The sequence below is a fragment of the Saimiri boliviensis genome, chromosome 7, assembly GCF_048565385.1.
Source record: "Saimiri boliviensis isolate mSaiBol1 chromosome 7, mSaiBol1.pri, whole genome shotgun sequence".
Lineage (NCBI taxonomy): Eukaryota > Metazoa > Chordata > Mammalia > Primates > Cebidae > Saimiri > Saimiri boliviensis.
In genome coordinates, this window is record NC_133455.1 from 29,321,596 (window position 1) to 29,346,097 (window position 24,502).

The 24,502-nt window shown below is 44.0% G+C and overlaps 1 protein-coding gene across 1 annotated transcript in view; it reads left to right on the forward strand.

The window, feature by feature from the left end:
- NT5DC3 (5'-nucleotidase domain containing 3) overlaps positions 1-24,502 on the forward strand; it is a 67,236-nt gene that overhangs the window by 23,231 nt on the left and 19,503 nt on the right. The window contains exons 2-9 of the mRNA XM_039472308.2: positions 3,501-3,685; positions 10,782-10,856; positions 11,330-11,385; positions 18,738-18,828; positions 20,349-20,486; positions 22,473-22,533; positions 22,949-23,051; positions 23,189-23,290. Coding sequence (XP_039328242.1) covers positions 3,501-3,685; positions 10,782-10,856; positions 11,330-11,385; positions 18,738-18,828; positions 20,349-20,486; positions 22,473-22,533; positions 22,949-23,051; positions 23,189-23,290 — 811 coding nt within the window. The remainder of the gene's footprint in view (positions 1-3,500; positions 3,686-10,781; positions 10,857-11,329; positions 11,386-18,737; positions 18,829-20,348; positions 20,487-22,472; positions 22,534-22,948; positions 23,052-23,188; positions 23,291-24,502) is intronic.

Below are 24,502 nucleotides of genomic sequence, written 5' to 3' on the forward strand. Positions count from 1 at the left end.
GGAGCTGTGAACAGGCTTTAGGGCATGAACCCCATGAAATTTTCTTTAAAATCTGCACATGCATGGATAGGATTCCATAACTTCTGCTAGATTTTTAAAGGGATTCAGATCTCAAAGCTGTTAAGGAGCCTTGTGAAATGCTCAGAATACGTCACTGTGGCTGGGTTGGTCCCATACTGGGGCCTCATTGCCCTGTCTGAAGCTGTTACTGTGCAAGAGGAGTGCTTCTTGAACGTTTCAGGTGGTTCTTTAGAGTGAATGTGTATACTGTGTACCATTCATAGGAAGAAGTGAGCAGACAGGGAGGGGGGAGCTCAGAAATGATGGGTTGACTTTATTTTATTGTTGGAAAAAATGCACCTGAAAGGGAGTTAAGAACATAGATTTTGGAGCCAAACTTCCCAGGTTCAAATCCCAGCCCTGCCGTTTGGTGCATTGTATCCTTAGCAAATTAAGTAATTTCCATGTGTTTTGGGTGTCTTCCTTTTTGAAATGGGGATAGAATAGTATTTGCTTCCTAAGGTTGTGGGAAGGATTAAATTAGATGATGTAAAGTCTTCTTGGTAGCATGTAGTACATGGTACGTGCTTAATAAATATTAGCTGTATAATAGAGTCAGGTAGTTTTCCTTAGTAATGTAAAAATTGTTGCTGTAATGTAAAAATGTTAGCTGTTACAATAGAGTCAGGTAGTTGTCCTTAGTAATGTAGCAAAATATGGACAGTTCAGGTTTTCTGTACATGGACCTAACTCCAAAAAGTCACCTGCTTTCAGTATTTGTCTGCCTATGAGCTGTTTTAGCATTTGTCTACCTGTGAGCTGTTTCAAGCAAATTTGATGCATAAACATCATAAAAAGTGAAAAAATATTGTCATGTATAATTTTAGCAAAATAGGACAATCTGTGTTCTTGTCATAAAATATTGGATGATGGTGTTCGTCCTGTTTAATGAATGCCTGTTAAATGATTAACAGGATGAGAATATCACATTGCCTTTTTGTCTTTTGAAATATATTGCTCAGTCTTTGATCCTGAATTTCATCTAGGATATGGTCATGGAAACCTCATCATCTGAGACGTCACCCTCAAGATCATTTTCTCCATCATCATTAGGCTGTAGAGAACTGCTGTCTCTCTGCATTCACCTCCCCATGAGATGCCTTCCCCTGTCAGCTTTCTTTCTTTGTTTCTTTTTTTTTGCTATTATGGATGGAAAATGAAAAACTGATTTCTCAAGTGTTCCATGAAAGTAAAACAACAACAACAACAACAACAACAACAACAACAACAACAACAAAAAAAGAAACCAAAACCCTGCAGAGATAACTTCTTTTATCCCTTTTTGAAAGTGATGCAATTCTTTGGGCAGTGCAGTGAGAACTGATGGATGATGTCATAGTGATGATTTATTTCACAATTATACTATCTTAGGTGATCTTTTACCATTCTCCTGCTTTCTTAGTCTTTTAAAAAATCATAGGTGCCAATAATTGACCAGTAGTGATGAAATAATTCTTAGGATGATAAAATAGTAAAGTGCTTCAGCATGTTAGAAAAATAAGATCACCAACATCACCTGTTGCATCTTTGATTTTTTAAAAGGGCCCAGTGGACTCATGGAAATTGTAAAGTAGAATGAATTTTTGAAAAGCTTCCAAGGAAAAAAATAGAAATCATGAAGTAGCAGTGCTTACAAATAGTTAGAACTGCTCAGAAAAGAAACCCAAACCTCATGTCCAGTGGACCCTGATGGTAGAAGGTAGTCACGCTTCTACAAAAACCTCTGAAGGAAATCATCTGAAAGGTGAAGATTAACACATAAAGATGCTTATTGCAATGTTATTTTTACTAAATAGGAAAAAACTTAATTGCATAACATAGAGTACGGGTTGAACATCCTTGATTTGAAAATCTAAAATCCACGGTGCTCCAAGTTCAGAAACTTTTGCATGCTGACATGAGGCTCCGAGGAAATGCTCATTGGAGCATTTTGGATTTTGGACTTCTGGATTGGGGAGCCACGATCGGTAGATATAATGCAAATATTCCAAAATACGAAAAAATCTGATCTCCAAAATGCTTCTGTTCCCAAATGTTTTGGATAAGGGATACTCAACCCATAGTAGGTTGATGATGGCACACCAATATATATTGAAGTCTCACATAATAGTTTATTCTCAGAAAGTCTCTAATGATACGAGAAGAGGATCATGATTGAATATTAAATGTAACTCATTGCAAACCTGTACACATAGTGTGAGGTTAGCTATGTAAAATATATACATAGAAAAATGTTGGCAGCAAACACATAAAATGTCAGTTGTTTTTTTCTGGCTAGTGAGATGATGTGTGATATTTACATTTTGTTATCCATACTTTTACCTTCTAAAATCTGCAACGTGTATTTTTTTAAACCAAAGAAATCTTTTTTTGTGATGTTGAAGCAAGTGTTCTTTTCAGTAGCAAATGTTCTTTTATTGAGACATTTTCTTTTCTTTCTTCTTTTCTTTCTTTTTTTTTTTTTTTTTGAGATGGAGTTTTGCTCTTGTTGCCCAGGCTGGAGTGCAATCAAAGGTACAATCTTGGCTCACTGCAAACTCTGCCTCCCGGGTTCAAGCGATTCTCCTGCCTCAGCCTCCCAAGTAGCTGAGATTACAGGCATGTGCCACTACGCCTGGCTAATTTTGTATTTCTAGTAGCGATGGGCTTTCTCCATGTTGGTCAGGCTGGTCTCGAACTCCCAATCTCAGGTGATCCGCCTGCCTCGACCTCTCAAAGTGCTGGGATTAGAGGTGTGAGCCACCGCACCTGGCCTATTAAGACATAATTTATATACCATACAATGCACCCTTTTAAAGTGTCCCATTCAGTGATTTTTAGTACATTCACAGAGGTGTTCAACTATAACCACTGGCCAGGTACAGTGGCACACGTCTGTAATCCCAGCACTTTGGGAGGCTGAGGTGGTTGGGTTGGCTGAGCCCGGGAGTTCAAGACCAGCCTTGGCAACACAGGGAGACCCTGTCTCTACAAAAAATAGTAGAGTGTGATGGTGTGCACCTGTAGTCCCAGCAACTCAGGAAACTGAGGTGGGAGATCGTTTGAGCCCTGGAGAGTGAGGCTGCGGTGAGCTGTGATTGTGCCGCTGCACTCCAGTCTGGTCAACAGAGCAAGACCTCATCTCAATCCCCCAAAACCATCACTGTCATCACCATCAATTTTAGAACATTTTCATCACCACAGAAGAAATTCTGTGCCCATTAGCAGTCAGCAGTCCTAGGCAACCATGCATCTCCTTTCTGTGCCTCTGGGTTTGTCATTTCTGAACATTGCTTATGCGCGTCATGCAACATGTGGTCCTCTGTGGCTGGCTTCCTTCACCAGCATGTTTACAAGGTGAAGCAATTCTCTTTTGTAGTCTAGTTTACTCTTTATTTTTCTTTAGAAAGCATACTAACCTTTATTCATTATGTAGTATAATGTATTTTTTTTATTTCCAGAATTGGTTCCTTCCATTATGAGCAACTTGTTGAATCCAGATGCCATTTTCTCAAACAATGAAATGAGCCTGTCGGACATCGAAATCTATGGCTTCGATTATGATTACACCTTGGTGTTTTATTCAAAGCACCTCCACACGCTGATATTTAATGCCGCGCGGGACCTTCTCATCAATGAACACCGGGTAAGATCACAGGGAATGTTCAGTTTTCTCCCTCCCCTTCCCCCTTTGAACATCCTTGAGTTGACATGACTCCATGTCCAGCACAGAGAAGTCGTTTAATACATTGTTGCTGAATGAATAAGTAGATTTTGTTCCCTTCCAAATTTCCAAGTAACTCTTATCTGGAAGATAGGTTTTTTTGTTGTTGTTGTTGAGATGGAGTCTCACTCTGTCACCCAGGCTGGAGTGCAGTGGTGCAATCTCGGCTTACTGCAACGTCCACATCCCAGGTTTCTCTCCTGTCTCAGCCTTTCAAGTAGCTGGACTACAGGTGTGCGCCATCCCACCTGCCTAATTTTTAATAGAGACAGAGTTTCACCACATTGGCCATGCTGGTCTCGAACTCCTGACCTCATGATCGGCTGGCCTCAGTCTCCCAAAGTGCTGGGATTACAGGTGTTAGCCACTGCTACCAGCCTGGAAGATTTTTTTTTTTTTTTTTTTTTTTTTTTAAATAAATCTTTAGATGTCTTTTGGCAAAAGACCTTCCTAAGATGCGCATTAGTGAAGATTTGGCTGTAGATATTTATACTCTCATCTTTCATGGAACAACACGATGTCTCCCTGAGCTTGATAAATTGGCAGCCTGTTGAATTCTGGTTAGGTGGAATTCCTCAAATGATAGGAGATTTTTTGCCTTCAGCACCAATTTGAATTGCTAAGAGTAAAGCATATTTGAATGTCTTTCTTCTGATACATAGTATTGTTGAGAGTTTTTATTGAGGAAGGGAAAAAAGAAAATATGCAACTCCAGCATTTTTGTCTTATTTTTTTTTAAGACAGAGGCTCTCTCACCAGGCTGGAGTGCAGTGGCATGATATTGGCTCACTGCAGCCTCCACTTTCCGGGTTCAAGTGATTCTCCTACCTCAGCCTCCTGAGTAGCAGAGATTACAGGCACCCGCCACCACACCTGGCTATTTTTTTTTTTTTTAGTAGCGATGGGTTTCACCATGTTGGTCAGGCTGGTCTTAAACTTCTGATCTTGTGATCTGCCACCTTGGCCTCCTAAAGTGTTGGGATTACAGGCGTGAGCCACTGCACCTGGCCCATTTTTTTCTCTAGACTGATTTGAGTACACATTTCGGGAAGCAGGATAAGTGGTGTCCTCAGAAGTCATGTGGGCCAGTACCCTTGGAGACCCCTCCTGGGAAGTACAGCTCAGATCTCCATCTCAGACAGGCACACGTTGTCCTGGGAGTTGGTTCTGTTTTTTGGGAAGTTTTTCCATCGGTTGAAAAGTTCTGCCTTCATACAGTTTTCACCATTGACCTCTTTTCTTCCTTGATTTATTGCTTCACACATTTCTTAAGCTTCCTTGTGCCAAGCCCTACAGTGCAAGCTGGGAAGATAAAGAGGAGTAGGAGACAGGCAGTGCCCATGAGGAACCAGCAGCCCAGTGGTATCGTCAGTCACGGAGGCGGATCAATTATGCAGCCTCCTAATGGAAGTCTCCTTAGCCCTCGAATGTATCTGACTGTGATGGTTAGAACAGCTTTCTCTGCCTGAGGGAATTGGGGAAGCAAAGAAGAAGGTGATATTTCAGCCAAATCTTGAAGGAGTTTGCAGCAAAGGAGGGCTACGGGTGGATATGAGTAACTTCTAAACCCAAATTATGCAAACTTCTATTTTATATCTAACCGTTTGAGTACTGGACGTATTATGGGCAAGTATCGTATAGACCAGCCTACGCCCTCCAAGACTTCTCTTTTCCCAGGTTGATCGTTCTTAGCTCTTTTTACCATTCCTGTTTGTCCTCTTTTCTTTTCATCATCCTAGTCACTTGCCTTTGTGTGTGCTCTGGTTTGTTTTTCTTAAATGTGAGGCTGTGAACTGAAGTTGTTACCCCAGGTGGGGTCTGGCTAGAGTGGAATAGAAGGAGACCCTCACCTCCCTGGTTCTGGATGCCATGCTTTTATTAATGCAGCCAAAGTTCTCATCAGTTTTGGATCCTGACCATTTGATTCAGCATGTTTTCTGATCCCCCTCAGCTTTTGATTATCAGTGGTTTTGAGCAACTCATTTTGTCCATATCCAAAATACAGTAATGGCATTGGCCAAAAAGAAGCTTTCCTTCTGCCACTAAGCCAGCAGCTGGCTTTCTTGAGTTATGGCCACTTTACTAGATGTAAAACCCCCAGCTGCTTGGCATCCAGTGGCAGGTCTTGTTTGTTCGAGGGACGACTTTGTTCCATCTGAACTGTGGTCCTTGGCCTGGATCCTGAGATGAAAGCCAGCTGAGAATGAGGTGGTTCTGACCTTGCTTCCTGCCTGCCACCCATCCTGTCTGTTCACCACCCCCTAAAAAGTGGAGCCGAAGGGGTGTTACATCGTTGCTAGCATTTTAGTTCCAGGTCAGCTGCAGTGTTTTCTGTGACTTTGATGTAATTTATAAAAAGCAAACCATGATCCCAATGACACTCTTCATTGATTGTCCGCAAGCTCCTGAAAGAACAGGTTCTGACGCCTCACTGTCAGGGTTCAAATTCTGGCCTTCATCAGTTATTTCCTACATAATCTTGATCAGCTCACTCAGTTTCTCTGGACCTCAGTTTTCTCCTCTGTTAAATGAGCATAGTAATAGTACTTTCCTCATAGTCACTGTGATAAATGAATTAATATATGTAAAGTAGATGGCACATAGAGAACACTCAATAAATGTTAGCTATTTATTAATATATTACTATTTATAATCTGCACAACAACCCTGGACACACACGTTGTCTCTGTTTTACAGTTGAGGAAACTGAGGTTCAGAAAACTAAGCTACTAGATCAAGGCCATAGGTCGGTATGAGACAGAACCAAGTTTGAACTCAGGTCTGTCTGTTTCCAAAGGACTGTATTCTCTCCTCTACTGCACGTTGCCTCTCTTACGGGGTTACTAACACATTTCCATCCTATGGTGTTTTTTTTTTCCCAGATGCAGATAAAATATGAAAATAAAATATGAACATAAAACATTTATGAAATTTGAGGGGAAGATAGATGAAATGGATAAAATGAAAGGTGCAGTCGCTATTATTTGAAAAGCCTCTAGATTTAAGATCATTGAAATTTCATTCTCTTTATGTCTGTTCATTGCTGTGATACAACTAAAAGAAATTATAACAGTAATTATATCAGGCATATTAGTAGAGTCAATTATGCTTATACAAATTTTTCTCTTGTTCTGATTAAACAAAATAATTCTTCCAAGATGCACTGAGTTCAGTGCCATTCTTCCAGCCAAGACTGATGCACTTTGGAGAGGAGTAGAGATGGAAAGACATCTGCTTTTGAGATGCACAGTCATAGAACAGTAAGTTGGCGATTTAGTGTCTTTCCAAAAAGCAAACATAAAAAGTTCCAGCTCCTTCGTAATTATGCTTTTTTAAAAATAAGAAATTTTTACAAAAATGGAAATTTTCAAAAAATGGAGTAATAACTGTCTGTATTTTGATTTTATTTGTTCACCAAGAAATAGCAAGGGAGGGGTAGGAGAGGTCTTAGTGTCGTCTTTCAGCTTCACACGTTAGTCCGCATTTTCTTCATTAGTCGCCACCGTCGATCACCTGGTGGTTCATATCCAAAGCGTTGGCTGTGACCCCTCACACTCTGTATCCCTGTCTGATCTCTCGGCAAGTGTTGTGCTCTGTTTCTCCTTTAAACTTTTGGGATAGTTTTAGACTTATGGAAAGGTTGCAAATACTGAGTTCCTGTATGTATACCCCCAATGCCCAGTGTCCTCCAATGTTAACACTTGACTAAGGTGCATTCTTTACAACTGAAGAACCAATCTTGATACATTATTATTCACTAAAGTCCATACTTCGTTGGGATATTTTTAGTTTTTACCGAATGTCCATTTCCTGCTCCAGGATTCCCTCCAGGACACCACATTACAGTTGATTGTCATGTCTCTCAGGTGCCTCTTGGCTTTGACAGCTTCTCCAACTTTCCTTGCTTTTTTAAATGACCATGACAGTTTTGAGAGTGCCAATCAGGTGCTGTGTGCCTCTTCCTCATGATTAGCCTGGGTTATGGTTTTGGGGAGGAAGACTGCAGAGGTGAAGTGTGATTTTCATTCCATCATAGCGAGGGCCTCCTAGCCTCCTCCCCTCCTCCCTTCCTTGAACCTCCAAACCCTTTGCTATTTCTGCCTTTGGGACTTGCTGTTTCCTGTGCTTCGAGGCACTCTTTCTTCTCCCAGATGGCCTGAGGCTTGCTCCTGGTCCTTTTTTTTCCCCCCAGATCCATGTATGCTTGTATTGCATGTTCTTGTAGAACATACACTCCGAGACGTTATATTCTATGTGTGTATTTGTGTATGGTCTGCCTCCCTAGGTAGAATGGGAACTTTGCAGGGGCAGACACCTTTGTCAGTTTTGCTCACTGCTGTGTTCCCAGACCCTGGCATAAAGTAGGTACTCAATAAACACTTGATGTATGCATCTGTGCATTCCGCAGGTAAGTGAGCGAGTTGTGCTTCATGTGGGGCCAGCGCTTTGATGAGTCGATTAAACCTCTTTCCTTTATAAATTACCCCGTCTCAGGTGTGTCTTTATTAGCAGCCTGAGAAGGACTAATGCAGTCACTCTCTCTGGTCTTTGGACCATTAGATAAACGGTGTGTGTTTCTCAGGGGTGGCTCCCGAAGAATAACATTGAGAGTGAGAGGCAAGGGGAAAGTGAGTGTGTGGAGGGCGTGTCCTGTGGGGAGCCCAGATAAGCTTCATTTAAAGAAAGGACCACCAGACTTTTCAGCAGTACACACACTCTTATTTATGTGCCAGCAATCAACTAAAATAGTCAGTGCTCCGCTTGTAACTGCAAATCCTTCCAGCAAATGTGTTGAGCTCCTCTGAGAAGGCAGGTGCTGCTGTGACCGGTAGGCAATGAGTGTTCAGTATATGGTGGCTCAGAGCCGGTTCAGAATTGATTATGTGGTGGTTAGGGGTCGAGTTGGATGTGATACAGACCTGGATTCAGTTCCTAGATGTGCAACCTCAGAATTTGCCCCTGATCTTCAGATTATTCAACAGTAAAATAGGCATGAGATGCCCTGCTTCCTTCATGCTGGTGCAGTGAGGAATAAAGAAAGTCATAGAAAGTGTCTAGTGTGTGGCATGTAGCAAATGCTCAGTGAAGGCACCTCTCTCAGTGACACATTAAAATATTTCTTTCTTGTCTGCTGTCTTATTCATCCATCAGCCACGAATTGAACAGGAGATTGCAGAGCTGCTGAAGTCCCTTGGCCCTGCTTCAGTAAGCAGATCCAGGGTGCTGGGTGTTGCTTTCTGTGTCAGCTTGTGAAGTATGTCTACAAAAATGCAGGACCATACACAGTGTTCTCAATTCTCGGGAACGCCCATGAGTGGAAATGTCAGTTTGGTGATTTCTTGGCACACATGGCAGGTAGTGGATAACTGATCCCAAATGTGACATTTGAGTTAGTGCTTCGTGCAGCTTGACTTGAAAAGTTGCTCCACGTGGGTCAGCCTGGTGGTCCCGGGAATTGTTCTTGTGTAAAGGGAGCCTTGGCCGTGAAATGTTAGCAGCTCAGCCATAGAAGGAGGTTTCCGGGCATCTGAATAGTTGTCTGGGTTTTAACTTAAGTAACTTGAATCACAATGGAAGGTCCTGGTGATGTCGCCTGTCTAGATTCAGGAGTAGACTTTCTGTCCTGCAGGCTTGTGCTCTAAGGGCAGAAGGGTAGTAGGGAGAGCAGGGAGAAGGCCCCAGCCTGATTCCCCCTTCACCATACCCCAGCTTGTTTCGTTCAGAACCTCTGATGTCCCCTCGGTATAAAATGGGGATGGTAGGGCCTGCCATGTAGTAGCAGCAGAAATGGTGCCCACAGATGAGTGCCATCAACAGGTAGCTGGTGTCCTAATTCTGAGATTTAGGGAGAGGTAAGGCTTAGATACCGCCGTCGATAAGGAGGAGCCAGCAATTTTGCATAGCGTGAGAAATGGCTTGATAATAGGAAATACCAGGGGAGCTGGGCTGCTGTATTAGTTTGTTTTCACGCCGCTGATAAAGACATACTCAAGACCGGGTAATTTATAAAGAAGAAGAGGTTTAATGGACCCACAGTTCCATATGACTGAGGCGGCCTCACAATCATGGTGGAAGGGGAAAGGCATGTTTTACATTGACAGCAGGCAAGAGAGAGAATGAGAACCAAGCGAAGAGATTTCCCCTTATAAACCATCAGATCTTGTGAACATGGGGGGAACCGCCCCCATGATTTAATTACCTCCCACCAGGTCCCTCCCACAGCACGTGGGAATGATGGGAACTGCAATTCAAGATGGGATTTGGCTGGGGACATGGAGCCAAACCATATCCGCTGCCTTCACAGCTGTTCTGAGACAGTGCCAGGCAGTCTCCGTAAGCCTTCCTGGGCCTGGTGTGGGGAATGCTGTGCCTGACAGCCGTGGGGTTCCCCAGCTGGAGGGGAGCAGTGGCCAGCTGTCCAGATGAGAAAAATATTGAAAGCTCTATGGAGAGGCCCCCCCTCTTTGAGAAGTTTCACCTTGGGTCTCTCCATGAAACCTGGTAGTGGGGCCGTTAAGGGGGCTGCCACGTTGAGGTGCTCACGTACGAGTTGAATGGATGGCGGACAAGGCGTTTGCCTAAAGTTGTGCTTCCAGTATTAGAGGGGACATTCCAGCCTCTCCGCAGCAGCCTTGAAGATAAAAGGAGGGGAGTGATGGAAGGAGGGCGAAGCTGATGTGTATGTTACCGGGCTCTTAAGGATCTGGGAGTCTAGGGACACAGGGAGGGGAGGGAAAGAGAGAAGAGAGTTGAGAGAAGTTGGCGGGGGAGGGGAGGAGGCCCAGCCTGTGCTTGGGCAGATGGACGGGGCGCGGGGCAGAATGGAAGGCTCTGACTGGGGTGCTTGCCAGGAGGCACTTGGATTGGAAGCGGAGGGACAGGCTGTCATCTGCCTCTTCTGACCCCACCTTCCCACTGCTGTATCAACTACCTCAGCCTTTGTACAGGGGCCAGATCTGAACAGGATCCTGCACTTAGTACATCGTTGGCTAAAACCAGTTCCTTTCTTCTTTCTTAGTATCCAGCAGAAATCAGGAAGTATGAGTACGACCCAAATTTTGCAATCCGTGGACTTCATTATGATGTGCAGCGGGTAGGCTTACTTCTCCTGTTTTTCTACGGTTTAATGATTGGAAATAAAATGTACTCTTCATACTTTTCTGTACTGAATGGGTAAATGAGTTTTAAATTATTTGGGACTGCAGAACCAAATTATTTGCATATCTTTGGATAGAATCTTCTGGAAGAGACTATGTATCAGAAAAGCATGAATGCATTTAGCTATTTAGGAGGTACTGTTTATTTCTAGTTGTCATTTTTGGTGTTTTGAGGAGGAACTAGTTGCCATATCTGTTTTTTTTCTCTGTCTCTTGCAGATAGGCCATTTCTTTAAAGAGCTGTACAGCACATTAATTAACAAGCAACATGTTCCTTTCAGGAACATACAGTGTGTGCTTCCTTGTTAGGGCAGCCTAATGTTGATAGGATTTATGACAGCTGGATTGCTCATTTAATATGCAGATGGTTATACGCTATTTACATGTGCATATGTTTATGTTTTTAAAGGCAGTATTAATGAAGATTGATGCTTTTCATTACATCCAGCTGGGAACTGTCTACAGGTAAGAGGAAGAGGAGATACATTTAATTTACCAGGTGAAGTAACCGGATGGCTTTGGGTTTCAGGACCCTCTGACTGTTGAGTGATGAGGAGGGCTGCATTGTGGATATGATTCATTCATTCATTCACTCACTTTTTCAAGAGCATTTGTTGAGGCCTGCTACCATGCTAGGTGCTAAGGGCTTTGTTTGCACAGATGCCCTGAAGGAGCTCAGAGTGTGGGTTAGAAGTCATGTAAGTAAACCTGACTGCAGTTCAGAGTGACAGAGGTGGTGATAGAAATGTGCTCAGAGCCTTAGGAAGCAGTCTGGAGGACTGGAGGGAGAACAGATGCTGGCTGGCTAGCTGAGGGAGGGTCCTGGTGAGGAGATTTGGAGCAGGAGGGCTATGGGGCTGAGGGAACTGGGTTCTCCTTCCCACCATGGTATTTTTGGGTGGTATTTGGGTATTTGGATATTGAGATTTTTTTTTCTTTTTTTGCCTGTTTATTAGAATTAGCAAAAGTACTTCACTTAGCTGGAAGTCTTTGTAACTTTGTTTTTTAGAGGTGATGTTTCACCATGAGGTCCAGGCTGGAGTGCAGTGACGTAATCTAGGCTCACTGCAGCTTTTGCCTCCCGGGTTCAAGAGATTCTCCCGCCCTAGCCTCCCGATTAGCTGGGACTAGAGGCACGCACCACCATGCCCAGCTAATTTTTGTGTTTTTAGTGTAGACAGGGTTTCAACATATTGGCCAGGCTGGTCTCGAACTCCTGACTCCAAGTGATCCACCTGCCTTAGCCTCCCAAAGTGCTGGGATTACAGGTGTGAGCCACCACACCCAGCCATCTTTGTAACTTTTAAAATGGAGGGTTTTGCCTTTTTTAATTCTCTAATTTGGGAGGGGATTTAGGAGTGTGATTTGTATTTAGGTGCACAGCTTATGCTTAAAAGTATGCATATCTTAGCTTACATTCTTCTCTCACAAACTGTTAAAATTAATGCTTATTTGTTTTTTAAGTCAAAGTGAAATGTGTTGAGTCAGAGTCAAACAAGATTAAACGTGTTGAGTCAGAGTCAAACAAGATGGCAGCAATCTTCTGTGCTCCCCTCTGCCCCCAAAAGCTTTTAAGTCTTTAGATTTTTTAAGTAATGTGTTGGTTCTTGTATTTTCTAATTGATTGATTCTGGACATTGTCCCTGCTGTGATAGATGAGGACTTAGCTTTCTGGCACCTCCTCCCGCTTCTCCAGTCTCATTCCTCTCACAGCATTCAGATCTCAGGTTTTGGTGGTTGTACCATTCGCTGTTTACATTATGACTCAGAAGGTCTTGTCTGGTTGACCTGTTTTTTTTTTTTTTTTGGTTATTGAGACAGTCGCCCAGGCAGGACTGCAGTGGTGAGATCTCGGCTCACTGTAACCTCCGCCTTCCAGGTTCAAGTGATTCTCTTGCCTCAGCCTCCCAAGTAGCTGGGATCATAGGTATTCACCACCACGCCTGGCTAGTTTTGTATTTTTAGTAGAGATGGGGTTTTACCATGTTGGCCAGGCTGGTCTCAAACTCCTGATTTCAGGTGATCCGCCTGCCTTGGTTGCCCAAAGAGCTAGGATTACAGGCGTGAGCCACTGTGCCCAGCCGGTTCACTCTTAAGCCAGGTAGTCCAATGCAATTATTTTTCTTTCTTTTTTGTTTTTTGTTAGATTTTAACAATAATCTCATTTTTTGTTTGCCTAGTTTTCTGTGTAGAGACCTCTAATTATTTTCCCATTACAGATATGCTCAATTACAAGTGTCAGGCATGTATTTATATTTTCCAGTAATTCAAATGTTTTCCTTAATCTGTCACTTTTTTAAAAAAAAACGACTCTCCCCTCCTGGTCTGATCTGGTTTGGTTTCCTGTCTTGCGACTTCCCTTTGCTGCTTTCCCTGTTTTTAGTTCCCTTTGCTGTGTCTCTCTGGCTTTACTCCCTCATTGTGCTGGAGTGTATCCTCCAGTAGCTTCCTGGGACCTCCTAGTGCTCAGCCTTTCTGCAGCTCTGTGGTGGGAATCAGTTCTTGTGGTGGGTGTCCCCTTGCAGGCCTCCGTTCTCAGTGTTGTTAAGTCAGATTCCTTCTTTGCACCCACTGTTTGTCTTCCAGGGTCTGTGGAAATGTCTTGTCTGTTGATGTCTTTGCTCTCGTTTCCTTTGACTGTTTTTATTCTCACCTTAATGGTGTTTCAGGAGCGAGAGGAGGTGGTTGTGATGATGATAATATTACTAACAGTGACTAGCAAATATTGAGCCTTGTTATGGGATAGGCACTCTTATAAGGGTTTTGTTTGAGCTAACTAATTCAATCCTCAAAATAACTGAGTGAAGTAGGTACTGTTATTAGTGCCAGAGGTGTTAAGTAACTTGCCCAAGGTCACACAGCAAATAATTGCCTGGGCTGGAATTCTGAACCAGGCAGCCTGGCTCCTGAGTCTGTGCTCTTGGCCACTATGCTGTGTGGCTTTTCTGAAGGTAGGAGGGATAGGATAGTTGGAGTCCCTCAACATGTCTTTTTTTGGGGGTAGTGAATCTATTTTAATATGGACAATTACAAATAATCTTTCCAACAAGATCACATCTTTTGCAGGAGCATGGATGGAGCTGGAGGCCATTATCCTTAGCAAACTTACATAGGAACAGAAAACCAAATACTGCATGTTCTCAGTTACAAGTGGAAGCTAAATGATGAGCGCTCATAGACACGTAGAGGGGAACAATAGACTCTGGGGCCTGGTAGGGAGGATGGGAGGAGGGAGAGGATCAGGAAAAATAACTGATGGGTAGGGTGCTAGGCTTGGTACCTGGGTAATGAAATATCTGTACCACAAGCCCCCATGACATGGGTTTACCTGCACAGGTACTCCTAAACCTAAAAGTTTAAAAAAATTTTTTCATTTATTTTATAAGTAACATGTATATTAAATGTAATTGATACACTTTTGTGCACATGTCTCATTTTCTTAGGAAAAGTCTCTGTAAGTGAAATTGCTGGGTGAACATTGTTCATTCATTTTAAGGCTTTTGGAATGGCTCAGTTGACCTCCAGATTGTACCATTCCCAACAGACTTACTTTTAACTTATATTTTAAAGTTGTTGCTACATTTGACGTATTCAATTTTTAGTGTTTCTTTCTCTAAACCTCTTAAACAAACATTCGTTCGTTCCCCTACTCATAGCTCCTAGTGTTTTCCCGAAGTTATTATGGCAGTGGTGGGGGTGGGGGAGAGAACGAAGAAGGCAAGGTTATGCGTGTTTATGAAAATCCTCACCAGCACGCTTCATTCTGTCTCTCCATCTGTTCTGTCGGTTCCCTCCTTAGACACTTACGCCTTCTCTCCTGGGTTCTTGGGGTTTGCTGCGGTGCACTCCATCCTGGACATTCTTGTCAGACTGATTCCCAAAGTCATTACTCCCAGTAATCCCCTCCTCTGAAACCCTGGATGGCTCCCTGCTCTCTACAGAATAAAGCCTAAGCCTTATGCTTAGGCTTAAGTTTGAGATTTTTATCAACCTGCTTTAAACCCTTTGCTTCCTCTTCTTCTGTACACAGCTCCTGTACTTACTGGATTGGTGGTTGCAAGTGACTGAAACTCAAACTGGCTTCATCAGAAACACAATGTTGGCCACTAATTGTATAGCCCACAGACAGAGTGAGTTTGCAGGTGTCGCTGGCTCTGAGGCCCAAATCGCTATTGTCAGAACTCTTTCCATCTCTTGGCCTTCCTCTCTGGCTTGGCTCACTCTCAGGCAAGCCCCTCCTTGGCGACCCCCGGCACTCCCAGGCCCACATCCTCCCAGCTCCAGGTCAAGAGGAACAGAGGAGCTTTGTGTCTCTACATTCCACCGGAGTCTCAGGACTGAATCTCATCAGAATGACTTGGGTCACGTGTTTGGTCCCTCTCTTCATTATGATGAAGAGAGGCAGGATGCCGGGCAGGTGAAGACAGCACAGGGATTCTTTTCCTTGATATCTTTCTCGCTGCCTGGCACTTGCTTCTGCTGGTGTTCTGCCAGGGTACAGTTTTCCTTCCTCTCTGCTTCTTGAAATCCCACCCACCCTCCATGGCCAACTTGTGGTGAGTCTTCTCCTCACCCTTTTAGCCCGAAATGCTCTTTCTTTCTCCCCTGTCTTCTCCCGGAGTTCACAGAAGAAGAGCTGCTTTGTTTCCTGTATATATCCTGCCCATGGTGTCAAGGACAGGCTTAGTACAAAGAGCCACTGAGGCATACAGGGGAAGGAGCATTCAGAGTGAGGCTGTGGGAAGTTCTCCGTTGCATCAGTGCTGAGAGGGGTGTTGAGGTGGACTCGAGTCACTCACACTTCCTGGTTGCAAACCCCAGCTCCATGGCTCGTATGTGTGTGGTCTTGAGCAATCTCTGGACCCTCTGAAAGCCTTGGTTTCCTCCTGTAAAGCAGGCATGATGCCAGTGCCTGCGTAAGGGGCAGCCTGTGAAGATGAAGCATACCTGCTCAGGGCCCAAAACACAGGCTGGAGTCCCGGGCTTCCCGCCTCGTGTCACGGGTTTGGTCCTCTGACCCTTGGGTGTGGCCATTTCCGCTCTGAGCATCTGTCTCAGGGAAGAGTATTGGTGGGCAGGAAGATGTCTCATGGAGACAAAAACAGCCTTTCTCTGCCCTTAGGTGTTAAATACATTTTTTAAAAAGCCAGCCCACCCCAAACAAGTCATTAGGAAGCCTTGTACCTTAGTGGTTTAAGAGCCTGGGCATTCAGAAATGTCACTTCTCTTTAACCCCAGAAGGGGTCTTAAGTGAGAGAAGGTGGGAAGAAAGTGTCAGTCTCAGCCTAGTTTGTTTCGAAGCCTTGATGCAGGTTCCCGGTCCCTATGCCAGGGTGAAATTTATGATGTCTGGCCCACAGGAGTGAGTGCTGCCGGATGGGTGGGAGTGAAGAGGGTCCCCCACCGCAGCCCTGTTTTTGTACCTACATTTTAAGTTCTTACTAGGAACCTTGTGAAAAGCTGGGATGGCTCCCATCACAGTCACACTGGTGAAATCTCTCTGCAGTGCTTGCCCTATGCCAGCTGTTCTGTACGTAGTAGCTCCTGTGATCTTCTCAGTGACATCAGGAAGTAGGCACTTTTGTAGTTCCCTGCTTTAAGAATGAAGACTTTGAGACCCAAAAGGGACGAATTACTTGTCAAGGTGATATCCCTAGGGATTAAGGGAGCGGGGAATTTGAGGCCCTGGCAGACTCATTCAGGTCTGTGCCCTAACCTCGTGTTTCTCACACGGAGCAGCGGGGCAAAAGGAGCTTCCACTTTGATTTCAACGCCGCTCGGGGCTGCATTCAGATGTGGCCGCGCAGTCTGCCCGTGTCTGCTGCAGTTGTGTCTGACTCTTTGTTCGATGCAGCTGCCTCTTGGGGAATTCAGCTGGCAGCTTTCACTGCCGCCTCTGAGCTGCCGTTTGGTTGCTTGGCTCTTGTGTAGGCAGCCCGGGTGGCTGTGCCTGTGCCTTAGGGGCAGCAGTGGCTTCCAAAGGGTAGGGAAATAACTCTCACCTGGCCTAATCACTTTACTTTTTATATTTTCTCTCCAGTGTTAGAGCCTTAGCAATGTGGACACGTGACTGCCGCTGCTCAGCAAGGGCTGATTTCCAAGGTCACTGCTTCCAATGATCTGGCCTAGTGCCAGTGTCTTATCTGATTTCTGGAGCAAAGATAAAGGAAGTCCAGTGTTTCTGGTTTTTCAAAGGCCAGTAGTTGTCACAGGTTAATCAAGATCAGGGGCAAAATATTAATCCACTCAGATACTTTTTAAAGTAATGTGGGTGATGGAGACAGGAGGAAAGAGGTTGAAGAGTCTTTTAACTTTACATATCAAAATATAAATGATATTGTACATAGGTTTTACCATGGATCGTGTGGTTTTGTACGCTAAGCAACCTGTTGTGTTAGTAACTAAAATTCTTCTTGACTTATTCATACTCCTGTTACAGCACATGTGACATTTCCTGTACCATTCATTCTGTAGTTTCCTAATCATTGGTGTCTGTTTCTCAAGCACTTTCTCCTCCACGGAAGGGGTGGAAGAGCAGGCTTCCCCTCCTGACTCTTGAGAGTAGATAAGTCCAGGTGAACAGGTGAAGGCGCCTGTTCTGGTCACTGGTGGCAGGGGCAGGAGTGAAACCCAGACCACTGACTTCACAATCCATTTTTTTGTTTTTTTCTGCATGTGGAGGAGCTGGATTCATTTGCAGATTCCAGACGTAAACAGATGGTAGAGGAGGAAACTGGCCTTCAGTGTCACAAAGCATCCGGGGTCATTTTCCCTCCAAGGTGGTGGTGCCATTGGACTTCCTGCCTCATGTCATGAGGTTTAGTCCACTGAGCCTAAACCTGTGTGGCAGTTGCCATTCTCAGCACCTATATTAGTCCATTCTCACACTGCTGATAAAGACATACTGGAGACTGGGTAATTTATAAAGAAAAGGAGGTTTAATGGGCTCACAGTTTCACGTAGCTGGGGAGCCCTCACAGTCATGGCAGAAGGCGAAAGGCATGTCTTACATGGTGACAGGCAAGAGAGAATGAGAACCAAGTGAAAGGGGAAATTCCTAATAAAATTCATCTGATGTTGTGAGACTTAATTCATTACCATGAGAACAGTATGGGGGAAATTGCCTCCATCATTCAGTGCTGTCCTACCAGTTCCCTCCCGCAACACGTGGGAATTATGGGAGCTACAATTCAAGATGACATTTCGGTGGGGACATAGCTAAACCAAATCAGCACCTGTCTCAGGCTAGAGTATTAGAGGGCAAGAGGATGTCTGATGGAGACAAAAATGGCCTGTCTCTGCCCTAATATATTAAATACATCAAAACAAAAGCCAGCCCACCCCAAAACAAGTCATTAGGAAGCCTTGTACCTTAGTGGTGTAAGAGCCTGGGCCATAGAGCCAGAAGGCCTGGGTTCTAATCCTGACCCACCACTTCCTGCTATGGTGATCTTGAACAAGGTACATGACCTTTCTGTGCTTCAGTTACCTCAGCTGTAAATGGGAAGAATAATAGTGCCTCACCGCCTAGGATTGCTGAGAATTACAGGAATGACTAGGTGTAATTCATATCTAGCCACGTAGTATTAACGATTAATATTATCATTATTCCTGCTCTTCTTACCAACAGAACAGTAGTAGTGGTAAACGTAGTAGCATCTTACCTGATATTTGTAGCCTTTACTTGTGGCACATTTTGTCTCCTAGCGATGACACTGTCTTGCACCTCAGTTGGAAAATCCCAGCGCTGCACAGGGGTGTGAAAAGCATTGGTCTCTCTAGTTGAGCTCTTTAATTGCACCGTCTGATTTTTCCAGAGGCCTCAGTGTTGTCCCTGATGAAGAAGTCATTGAAATGTACGAGGGGTCCCACGTGCCCTTGGAGCAGATGAGCGACTTTTACGGAAAGGTAATGAGGAGCGCTTTATTCATTTAAAGCAGCCTTTTTCCTTCTTGAAACATGGCCTTGTCAAACTTACCTACTGCTCCTACGGAACTGGCAAGAAATATGAGCTTGTGTGTTGAGAGAGACTAGTGTTTGAAGGGGCACCCCCAGGTTCTCCCATGATCCTCCTTTCTGAAGCCCTTCCTCCCCACCTGATGAAGGCTCTTTTTGCCTCCCACTTACCTACCCCTTGTGCCACTCCATATCCAGGAATGTCCCTAGTTTCTGGAGTGGGGCTCCAGAATGGATGGGGGCTGTCAGTGTGACAGCTACTGCTTCCCCTGACGGATGGCTGTGAATGCCAGAGATTGAAGGCTACACAGCCACCCTTTTTGCCTTCAGGGGAACCTCTGCTTTTCTAACTTCTGTGGTTCTCTTTCCACTCAAGAGTTTTTGCTTTTTGTCTTATTAGATGCATTCACGCACTTGCTTTGTCAAAATGAAATGGAAGATGCCCAGTCAGCTGGTAGACTTAGTACAGATGGCCCCTGACTTAAACAATGATTCTTTCTTAGATTTTTTTAACTTTACAATGGTGCAAAGGCATCGCCATTTCAACATAAATTACAGTATTCAGTAAATTATTTGAGACACTCAGCACTTCATTATAAAGCAGGCTTTGCAGAGGCTAATGGAAATGTTCTGAGAATGCCTACGATAGGCTAGCCCGAGCCATGATGTTCCATAGGTTAGATGTAGAAATGCATCTTTGACTTACAGTGGGTCTATCAGGATGTGGAGAATCTATAGTATAAATTGCAAGCATTCAGAGAAAGGCTCTTTTTTAAGCTCAAATATGGGCCATGAGGACATGCTCCAGTTCAGGAGAGTTACGTGAGTTTTTATGTCATTATGGGCCATAATTTGCTGGCTTTTCTCTGTGTTTCCTGAAAGAGTGTGAACTGGAAATGGGACTGAATATACGAGAAATCAGAAGGGGAAGGGTGATAAGACTCTGAGGGAAATCAGGATATTTCTGTCGATATCCTAGTTAGAGGGAGACATCAGCTCTGCTGTGAATGATAAGGAAGAAGGGGAATGTTTTACTTTTTTTTTTTTTTTTTTTTTGAGATGGAGTTTTGCTCTTGTTGCCCAGGCTGGAGTGCAGTCATTCGATCTCCATTCGCTGCAACCTCTACCTCCCGGGTTCAAGCAATGCAGGCCTCCACCACCATGCCCAGCAAATTTTTGTATTTTTAGTAGAGAGAGGGTTTCGTGATGTTGTCCAGGCTGGTCTTAAACTCCTGACCTCAGGTGATTCACCTGCCTTGGCCTCCTAAGTGCTGGATTACAGGCGTGAGCCACCATGCCCAGCCCATTTTACTTTTTTATTATTAGAACTTTCCTGTTTTGTGGAGAGGGCTTTAAATGTTGATGATAGGAATCTCCCTGAGTGAAAAGTCTTCCTGCTGTTCCTGGTGCCTCCTGGCTCTGCCCCTGGCCTGGGCCCCTGTTTCTGAAGCATCCTTCCTTCCTGTCTGCAGAGCTCTCATGGAAACACGATGAAGCAGTTCATGGACATCTTCTCCCTGCCCGAGATGACCCTTCTGTCCTGTGTGAATGAATACTTCCTCAAGAACAACATTGACTACGAGCCTGTGCACCTGTACAAAGATGTCAAGGTTGTATTCACAGGGAGATCACAGTGCTGAGTCTGTTTCAGCTTTTCAGTGGGAGTCACAGAGCCATGAACTTCCTTTCTAGGTTAGGTGTTTTAAATAGTCTCTTAGCTGGCAACTCTTACATGCAGTTTAACCTTGAACTGTATATAAGAAAGATGTTGCTACATCAGGAGAATTGGAAATCAGTCAAGATTTTTGTTAAAACAAGTTGGTGCTGACACTGTTATCTCCATTTTTGATGCTTTCTTACCAGAAGGCCAAGGCCAGGGCTGGTGCATTTGGCCAAAGGGATGAACACTCACCCCAGAGTCTTCCCAAGCAAGCGGGTGCTGCTGCTGCTGCTGCTGCTTTTTTTTTTTTTTTTTTTTTTCAGACAGAGTCTTGCTCTGTCACCCAGGGTGGAGAGCAATGCACAATCTTGGCTCACTGCAACCTCTGCCTCCCGGGTTCAAGTGATTCTCCTGCCTCAGCCTCCCAAGTGGCTGGGATTACAGGTGCCTGCCACCATGCCCAGCTGATTTTTGTGTTTTTAGTAGAGACGAAGTTTCGCCTCGTTGGCCAGGCTAGTCTCCAACTCCTAGCCGCAATTGATCCACCTGTAATTTATATTTATAAATTTATTTATGTACTTTAATTTGTTATATTTACATGTTTACATATTTATAGATGTTCTTTAAGCTGTATGAACTTTTTAATACGAAAAAAGTTTATATGTATTTGCATAGTCATAAGTATATGTATTTTAAATTATATTTTTGTAAAGATACATGTTTACATACTAGAGTATTTTTGTTGTATGTATTTATAAGTAATTTTAAGTTTTGGCAGCCCTGAATCCTGGGTTTTAGGAAGATAGAGGATGAATTAGTGTTTCTCAATATCAGTGTAATATTACCTAAATTGAATTTAGATATTTAGTTTCTGTCCTCCTTTTTGTGTGCACAGATACTTTGTCTTTAAAAGTTTACTAGGTCCCAGGCACTGTTCTTATGAGTGCTTTAGGCAAGTTAACTTGCTAAATCTTCTTAATAATGCCTTGAGGTAGGCACCATTCTTTATAGATAAGGACATGAGGCACAGTGAGGCTGAGTTACTTGCCCAACGTCACACAGCTGGTAAGTAGCAGAGCCTTGATTTTAAATCCGGCAATCCGACTTGCATTTAACTACTGCCTTCTGCTGCTGGTATGAAATGGAATCAGGCTTGTGCTGAAAGGTTGAAATTGCAGTCCAGAAGGGGTCACTCTTAACAGAAATCTCCCAGCAACAGTCTGAGTAAGGTGTGGGCGCAGTTTTGCCTACAGCCGCGTCTCCTGTTCCTGGCCGTAGGAAATGTCCATAGGCCTCTAGGAACGTCACCAGGCAGAGGCCCTGTGCAGGGTCACCTGCCAGCTGTCGTGCCGCCACACTCCTGAACCCACAAAGGGTTTAACCACTTCCTTTTCCTCTCCCTGGACCCGATCTCTGCCTAAGCTACAGCCTCACTGCCAGTTTGTTGCCCTACTGGTAGCACCAGAGAGAGAGGAGGAACTTGTTAGCTCTTTATCTCTGCCTCTCATTCTGTGTTACAGAATTTGCTGCTGGGGTCTAGGGACGGAAAGGGTACAAAGATGAAAGAGCAATAACTCCCTTTGTCCAGATGGCTTGGAATCATTTGCTCACAATACTGTATGGAAATTACTGTCTATCATGGGGACTTTATTCAGAATTATTCACAGAAACGACCTCTCCCAAGCACTCTTTTGAAAATTGCCACCATCACCATGGAAACTTTTGCTTTTCACAAGGGGCTGCCTATGAAAATGGACCGGAATTGGCCAGGTGTGGTGGCTCACGCCTGCAATCCCAGCACTTTGGGACGCCGAGGCAGGTGGATCACTTGAGCCCAGGAGTTTGAGACCAGCCTGGCCAACATGGTGAAATCCTGTACTGTTACTCAGACTCTCTCAGTTGTATTTTCACTGATTAAAAATCTATCTTTTGGCAGGATTCAATTCGAGATGTCCACATCAAAGGAATAATGTACAGAGCAATTGAAGCAGACATTGGTATGTGCTCAGCATTATCACGGAGAGATTTGCAGCCTGTTTCTTGTGCAACCATGCCGGCATTTTTACTTGCATTCCAGGTGCTAAGCAGGGGCTGCATGAGTGCTCTGTAAGGACTTGGCATCCTGGCATGTTAGCCGTCTCCTCTTTGTCCTGGAACTTGACGTAATTCTGACTTAAAAGGAGAGGCACTGGCCGCTATAGCCATTTAGTTGTTTCCACCTAGACTGAAAGGGTGGGGTCTTTGTGACTGATGCACCAGATACACCCATGTTCCACTGAACAAAGCTTCTTTAAGGCTTTTATTCCCTCTCCTGTGCCTAGGAGTGCTGGGCCCATACCCCCATTTAGAAAGTACTTGCAGGTTGACCAATATCATGCTGAATCTATGTGTGAATTTTTCTCTTGCTCTTAGAAAAGTACATCTGCTATGCTGAGCAGACCCGCGCAGTGTTGGCCAAACTGGCTGATCATGGCAAGAAGATGTTTCTCATCACCAATAGCCCCAGTAGCTTTGTGTAAGTTGCTCTGTGTTTCATTGCTAGCTTCTGGCACACTCTTTGTATCCCATTTGTTTTAGCAGTTGGAAAGAAAAAGTTATAAATATAGTTAATCCCTTTAATGTTAGACTAACCTGGCTGACTTGTTGCCCTAGGGACAAAGGGATGAGGTATATCGTTGGGAAAGACTGGAGGGACCTGTTCGATGTGGTCATTGTTCAGGCTGAGAAGCCAAACTTTTTTAATGATAAACGGAGGTGAGTGTCTGCTTTTCTAGGGGACTAGATTTTATTTCTTTGCTGCTGTGAATATATAGACGGTGTGTCTTGGTAAAATCCAGTTGCAAAATCATCAGCATGGGTTGTAGCTTTTGAGTTTTAACCCTTCTAGCAAGTAATTACAAGGAGGGTGACATGAGTATGTAACAGATAGTTTGCAGACATTGAAATGGTTCTCAATTCAACTTGCGCTGCTTCAGGCGCATGAGTAGGCTTGAAGAAAATGATTGGCAGTGATGAAAAAGCCACACTTAATATCATGTAGTAAATTAGATCTTTAAATGCAGACGCATCGCAGGGCATAAGAAAACAACAGCAACAACAAAGCTGCCTGTTGGATGGCTCTTTAAATAGAGCTCTCATTGGTGCATTTAAAATTGCAGTTGGATTTTGCAGAGCTTCTCTGCAACACAGATTTTATATCACATAGAGTTAATCTCTATGATGTCTTAATATCTTCCTGCCACTGTAGCCATGGGAATGGGGAAGCGGGGAAGTTTCAGGTTGTAACAGGGACAGGGTGTGCTGTTAGTATTGAGTGGGTAGGGATCAGGGAATGCTAAAATACCTTCTAATGTGTGGGACAGGCCTGTTCACCAAGAGTTGTTCCCTGCAAATGTCCATAATGTTGAGAATCACTGCAGTAGGGTTCTAAAAAAAAAAAAAAAACAAACTCATATTTGTATAATAATGGCCAGTTTTTGAAACAGTTTTGCCCCCATGTTTATTCTGTAGCTGGTAAGCAGGTATTTAAAGCATCAGACTGTGGAACCCTGCAGTTAGTGCTTTAAATTCAGCTTGTCCCAGTTTTCCAAGTGTCACAGTAACTCCAGGAAGGAGAGGCAAATCAAGAGCCATGTGCAGGGACTGAAACATGCTGGGTGGGATTCAAGAAAATGAAGGAAAAACTAGAGTGTGATGAAGAACAGCTGTAAACTATGGCTTGCTGCTTAGTCACTATTTTGTCCCACTGACTGGTGACTGGAGTCATCCCAAAGACAGTGGCAAGGGAGTTCCTGCATGGGACAGCCTCAAACCATCCCGTGATGGGTCTGGTTGGGATTCCAAAGAAAGCAGCACTAAATGCTAGGGTGATCAGTCCAAAGTGCTCATTAGAGGAATGGACTTACAGAGTAGGCTGTGGCATATCCTTGGCACAGTGGTCCCCAACTTTTTTGGCACCAGAGAGCA